Source organism: Oncorhynchus nerka, unplaced genomic scaffold (assembly GCF_034236695.1).
Source record: "Oncorhynchus nerka isolate Pitt River unplaced genomic scaffold, Oner_Uvic_2.0 unplaced_scaffold_2628, whole genome shotgun sequence".
Classification (NCBI taxonomy): Eukaryota; Metazoa; Chordata; class Actinopteri; order Salmoniformes; family Salmonidae; genus Oncorhynchus; species Oncorhynchus nerka.
In genome coordinates, this window is record NW_027038672.1 from 23,451 (window position 1) to 30,229 (window position 6,779).

A 6,779-nucleotide genomic window follows, 5' to 3' on the forward strand; every position below is an offset into this window, starting at 1 on the left:
CTCCATGTTGTTATATATGTGTCGAACTGCTTTGCTTTATCTTGGTCAGTTGTTAAATGACAACTTGTTCTGGTTAAATAAAAGGTAAAATAAAAAAATTAAAAATTAAAAATTAAAAAAAGACCGACCACGTCGGTGAACTGCCCTCTCACTCCAGTCCGGTAGGTGGCGCTGTATAAAAACACACCTAACAGTTTGGACGCGATCCGCCAAGAAGAAAGTCCCCGAGTCGGTAGTTGGTTCAGAGGAATGAGAAATGCGTGGTGCTCATAACTAGAGGTGTTGTTTTTTTTTTTTTTTTAAAACGAGTTTTACTTATATATAATAACGATTTAAAAAATATATATATATAAAAATCATATGGACAAGACAAGACCGTAAGAACATAATAATTATTATTTATTTTTTTGCCTCGTCACTTGAAATACCGTTTTAGTACTTCCGACGGTTGCTAACCAGTTAGCCATGCTAACTATCTAGCCTGTATTCACATGAAAATAGTCAAATAACAGGACAGGAATAACGCAACGACTAAACTAATAGACGCATATTCATTCCGTATCATTTAACTCTTAAAATTAGTATACATTTACTACTTGAATCGTCGACTTTTTTGGGTTGGGGAAAAACAACCCGTTTTAAGTGAGCTAAGTTGTTAGCCACATCACAACATAACTACGGTGAGGACGGTCACCGGGAGCCTCCCGGTCCCCGCGTTTACAGACGGACAATTATGGAAGTGAAATAACTATAATATAACCAACTCCTACATTTTATATTGTTCATTATATATAACATAAAACATGTCAGCCAGTGGTTTCTCCGACCTGCGGGAAAAGCTGACGTCCATGACTCCTCACCGGGACAATTACAAAAACAGAGTTACCGATAAGGACGACAGTTACAAAAATAGGAAAGTTAAAGTTACCGACGGAGGTAGTAGTAACGGGAACGGCCGGAAACGGAAGCACCGAGATTCCTCCGAGGATGAGGTCGAGCCTGTGGAGTCCCGTGAGCAGGTATGATGACCCTGGACCTGCTGTTGACACTGAACTTCTCTGAGATGAATCCAATTCAAAGTATGAATCAATATTTCTGTCTTTTCCCCCCACTTTCCCTCTCCCTCCATCCATCTCTCCCTCCATCTCTCTCCCTCCACCTCTCTCTCCCTCCACCTCCCTCTCTCTCTCCCTCCATCTCTCTCCATCTCTCTCCTCCTCCATCCCTCTCTCTCCCTCCATCTCTCTCTCCCTCCATCTCTCTCTCCCTCCATCTCTCTCCCTCCATCTCTCTCCCTCCATCTCTCTCCCTCCATCTCTCTCTCCATCTCTCTCCTCCCTCCATCCATCTCTCCCTCCATCTCTCTCTCCCTCCATCTCTTTCTCTCCCTCCATCCATCCCCTCTCTCCCTCCATCTCTCTCCCTCCATCTCTCTCTCTCTCCCTCCATCTCTCTCTCCCTCCATCTCTCTCCCTCCATCTATCTCCCTCCATCTCTCTCTCTCTCCATCTCCCTCCATCTCTCTCCCTCCATCTCTCCCTCTCTCTCTCTCCCTCCATCTCCATCTCCCTCCATCTCTCTCTCCCTCCATCTCTCTCCTTCCATCTCTCTCTCTCCATCTCTCTCCTCTCCATCTCCTCTCTCCCTCCATCTCTCTCTCTCCCTCCATCTCTCTCTCCCTCCACCTCTCTCTCCCTCCATCTCTCTCTCTCCCTCCATCTCTCTCTCTCCTCCTCCATCATCTCTCTCTCTCCATCTCTCTCCATCTCTCTCTCTCCCTCCATCTCTCTCCATCTCTCTCAATCTCTCCTCTCTCTCCATCTCTCTCTCTCCATCTCTCTCTCTCTCCATCTCTCTCTCCATCTCTCTCTCTCCCTCCATCTCTCTCCCCCTCCATCTCTCCCCCTCCATCTCTCTCTCCCTCCATCTCTCTCTCTCTCTCCTCCATCTCTCTCTCTCCCCTCCATCTCTCTCCCCTCCATCTCTCTCCCCCTCCATCTCCCTCCAGGAGGCGAGGCGTGTCCAGAGTGGCATTGTTCAGGTAGAGGTCTTCTCTAAAGAGGACTGTGATGTCATCGAGGGCAAGATAAATGAGGTGGTTGCTAACGGAGAAGCGGGGCTTTACCGGGAACACACCGTAGATCGGGCACCGCTACGGAACAAATATTTCTTTGGAGAGGTGAGGTCACGCACCTGTTGTTCCTCTCTCGGTCTCTACCCCCCCCCCATCTTCCTCTCCTCACCTCTCTCTGTCTTTGGAGAGGTGAGGTCACGCACCTGTTGTTCCTCTCTCGGTCTCTACCCCCCCCCATCTTCCTCTCCTCACCTCTCTCTGTCTTTGGAGAGGTGAGGTCACGCACCTGTTGTTCCTCTCTCGGTCTCTACCCCCCCATCTTCCTCTCCTCACCTCTCTCTGTCTTTGGAGAGGTGAGGTCACGCACCTGTTGTTCCTCTCTCGGTCTCTACCCCCCCCATCTTCCTCTCTCTGTCTCTACCCCCCATCTTCCTCTCGGTCTCTACCCCCCCATCTTCCTCTCCTCACCTCTCTCTGTCTTTGGAGAGGTGAGGTCACGCACCTGTTGTTCCTCTCTCGGTCTCTACCCCCCCCCATCTTCCTCTCTCTGTCTCTACCCCCCATCTTCCTCTCCTCACTCTCTCTGTCTTTGGAGAGGTGAGGTCACGCACCTGTTGTTCCTCTCTCGGTCTCTACCCCCCCATCTTCTCTCTCTGTCTCTCATCTTCCTCTCTGTCTCTACCCCCCCCATCTTCCTCTCTGTCTCTACCCCCCATCTTCCTCTCTGTCTCTACCCCCCATCTTCCTCTCTGTCTCTACCCCCATCTTCCTCTCCTCACCTCTCTTTTGCTCTGTCTCTAAACCCCTCTTTTCCTCCCTCTCTCTGTCTCTAAACCCCTCTCTTCCTCCCTCTCTCTGTCTCTAAACCCCTGTCTTCGTCCCTCTTTCTGTCTCTAACTTCCTCTCTCTGTCTAAACCCCTCTCTCCCTCCCTCTCTGTCTAAACCCCTCTCTTCCTCCCTCTCTCTCTCTAAACCCCTCTCTTCCTCCTTCTTTCTGTCTCTAACTTCCTCTCTCTGTCTAAACCCCTCTCTCCCTCTCTCTCTCTAAACCCTCTCTTCCTCCTCTCTCTCTCTAAACCCCTCTTCCTCCCTCTCTCTGTCTCTAAACCCCTCTTCCTCCCTCTCTCTGTCTCTAAACCCCTCTCTTCCTCCCTCTCTCTGTCTCTAACTTCCTCTCTCTGTCTAAACCCCTCTCTCCCTCTCTCTCTGTCTCTAAACCCCTCTTCCTCCCTCTCTCTGTCTCTAAACCCCTCTCTTCCTCCCTCTCTCTGTCTCTAAACCCCTCTCTTCCTCCCTCTCTCTGTCTCTAACTTCCTCTCTCTGTCTAAACCCCTCTCTTCCTCCCTCTCTCTGTCTCTAAACCCCTCTCTTCCTCCCTCTCTCTGTCTCTAACTTCCTCTCTCTGTCTAAACCCCTCTCTCCTCTCTCTCTCTCTAAACCCCTCTTCCTCCCTCTCTCTGTCTCTAAACCCCCCTCTTCCTCCCTCTCTCTGTCTCTAACCCTCTCTTCCTTCCCCTCTCTCTGTCTCTAAACCCCTGTCTTCGTCCCTCTTTCTGTCTCTAACTTCCTCTCTCTGTCTAAACCCCTCTCTCCCTCCCTCTCTGTCTAAACCCCTCTCTTCCTCCCTCTCTCTCTCTAAACCCCTCTCTTCCTCCTTCTTTCTGTCTCTAAACCCCTCTTCCTCCCTCTCTCTGTCTCTAAACCCCTCTCTTCCTCCCTCTCTCTGTCTCTAACTTCCTCTCTCTGTCTAAACCCCTCTCTCCTCTCTCTCTCTCTAAACCCCTCTTCCTCCCTCTCTCTGTCTCTAAACCCCTCTCTTCCTCCCTCTCTCTGTCTCTAAACCCCTCTCTTCCTCCCTCTCTCTGTCTCTAACTTCCTCTCTCTGTCTAAACCCCTCTCTTCCTCCCTCTCTCTGTCTCTCTAAACCCCTCTCTTCCTCCCTCTCTCTGTCTCTAACTTCTCTCTCTGTCTAAACCCCTCTCTTCCTCCCTCTCTCTGTCTCTAAACCCTCTCTTCCTCCCTCTCTCTGTCTCTAAACCCCTCTCTTCCTCCCTCTCTCTGTCTCTAACTTCCTCTCTCTGTCTAAACCCCTCTCTTCCTCCCTCTCTCTGTCTCTAAACCCCTCTCTTCTCTCTCTCTCACCTTGTCTCGTCTTCCAGGGCTATACATACGGGGCCCAGCTAGAGAAGAGAGGACCTGGTCAGGAGAGATTGTACCCTAAAGGAGAGGTGGACGACATCCCGACCTGGGTTCACGACCTCGTCATCACTAAACTGGTCGCCAGCGGGGTCGTACCTGAAGGTAATAACTTTTAACCTCTAACATCCTGCTCGTTACCCCAGCCCACTTCCTGTCTCAGATTTGACCTTAACTGTGCTCCGGCCCACTTCCTGTCTCAGATTTTACCTTAACGTGCTCCAGCCCACTTCCTGTCTCAGATTCGACCTTAACGTGCTCCAGCCCACTTCCTGTCTCCAGCCCACTTCCTGTCTCCAGCCCACTTCCTGTCTCCAGCCCACTTCCTGTTGTTGTTGTTGTTGTCCTGTAGGTTTTGTGAACTCGGCGGTGATCAACGACTACCAACCAGGTGGCTGCATCGTGTCACATGTCGACCCGCTCCCACTTCCTGTCTCCAGCCCACTTCCTGTTGTTGATGTTGTTGTTGTTGTCCTGTAGGTTTTGTGAACTCGGCGGTGATCAACGACTACCAACCAGGCGGCTGCATCGTGTCACATGTCGACCCGCTCCACATCTTCGCCCGGCCAATCGTATCCGTGTCCTTCTTCTCGGACTCGGCCCTCTGCTTCGGCTGCCGCTTCCAGTTTAAACCAATCAGAGTGTCCGAGCCCGTCCTGGAGCTCCCTGTCAGGAGAGGAAGTGTTACTGTCCTCAGGTAGGCGAGGGGAGGTGGAGAGAGAGAGAGAGTGAGAGAGACAGAGAGAGTGTGAGAGTGTGAGAGTGTGAGAGAGAGAGAGTGAGAGAGAGAGAGTGAGAGTGAGAGAGTGAGAGTGTGAGAGAGAGTGTGAAGAGAGAGTGTGAGAGAGAGATGGGGAGAGAGAGATGGGGAGAGAGAGATGGGGAGAGAGAGATAGGGAGAGGTGTGATGTCATAGTGTTCTCTCTCTCCTCTCAGTGGCTACGCGGCTGATGACATCACCCACTGTATCCGCCCCCAGGACATCAAGGAGAGACGAGCCGTCATCATCCTCAGGAAGTATGTCTGTCACCATGACAACCAAGAGTTAGCAGGTTGACTGTGGCGTCAGGCTATTACACTAACTCTCTCTCTCTCTGTGTGTGTGTGTGTGTGTGTGTGTGTGTGTGTGTATGTGTGTGTGTGTGTGTGTGTGTGTGTGTCTCTATGGTGTGGTATGGGTGTGTGTGCAGGACGAGACCAGATGCTCCCCGTGTAGACCAGAGCCCCTCCCCTAACCCCTCCCCCCCTGAGAGACACGCCCCTCTGAAGGCCAAACGCTCTCACCGCAGAGCTGACCCAGACGCTGCACACAGGTACTCACACACAGGACCAGAGTCCCTCCCCTAACTCCTCCTACCTGAGATACAGGACTAGAGCCCCTCCCCTAACTCCTCCTACCTGAGATACAGGACCAGAGCCCCTCACCTAACTCCTCCTACCTGAGATACAGGACCAGAGCCCCTCCCCTAACTCCTCCTACCTGAGATACAGGACCAGAGCCCCTCCCTAACTCCTCCTACCTGAGATACAGGACCAGAGCCCCTCCCTAACTCCTCCTACCTGAGATACAGGACCAGAGCCCCTCCCCTAACTCCTCCTACCTGAGATACAGGACCAGAGCCCCTCCCTAACTCCTCCTACCTGAGATACAGGACTAGAGCCCCTCCCTAACTCCTCCTACCTGAGATACAGGACCAGAGCCCCTCCCCTAACTCCTCCTACCTGAGATACAGGACTAGAGCCCCTCCCCCTAACTCTTCTTCTCTCTCTGTCAGACCGAGGGTTCTGGAGATGGATAAGGAGGAGAATCGTCCTCCTCCTCTTCGTCCCGCCTTCATCGCCGTAGCAACAGCTCCGAGAACTACTGGAGGCGGAGCCAAGACGGCGACGTGTCACGGAAGGTCAAGATGCGCGTCACTGAACACCGGACTGGATGGGCTCAGAGAGAGAGAGAGAGAGAGAGAGAGAGAGAGAGTGAGAGTGTGAGTGAGTGAGTGAGGGCGTTGGATCGTCAGTCTGTTAAACCCCCCCCTCGGATGGATGGAACACGCCACGAGGCTGTCAGCCAATCAGACACTGGCCTGAGGACAGGGGGCGGGGTTACATTAAGACTGTGGGAAGTTCTGTTGTTGCTACGCTGCCACCCCCCCCCTGTTGCTACGCTGCCCCCCCCCCCATGTCCTAATAAACAGTGTTTCTGTAGGGAACTATCTCCTCCGTCCCTATGGGGGAGCGAATGGTGATTCTGTAGGGAACTAACTCCTCCATGGGGGGAGACCCTATATGGGGAGATGAATGGTGTTTCTGTAGGGAACTAACTCCTCCGTGGGGGGGGCAGAGACCCTATGGGGGAGATGAATGGTGTTTCTGTAGGGAACTAACTCCTCCGTGGGGGGACAGAGGCCCTATGGGGGAGAGAATGGTGTTTCTGTAGGGAACTAACTCCTCCGTGGGGGGACAGAGGCCCTATGGGGAGAAGAATGGTGATTCTGTAGGGAACTAACTCCT

The 6,779-nt window shown here is 52.1% G+C and overlaps 1 protein-coding gene across 1 annotated transcript; it reads left to right on the forward strand.

Moving 5' to 3' along the window:
• Positions 1-255: 255 nt before the first annotated feature.
• Positions 256-6,462, forward strand: LOC135567109 (RNA demethylase ALKBH5-like). The gene is given in 8 exon segments (XM_065014574.1): positions 256-1,019; positions 2,009-2,179; positions 4,235-4,376; positions 4,752-4,968; positions 5,208-5,288; positions 5,462-5,584; positions 6,047-6,081; positions 6,084-6,462. Coding segments are annotated over 8 exon segments (1,167 nt in total). The 5' UTR covers positions 256-803; the 3' UTR covers positions 6,266-6,462.
• The last annotated feature ends 317 nt before the right edge of the window (positions 6,463-6,779 follow it).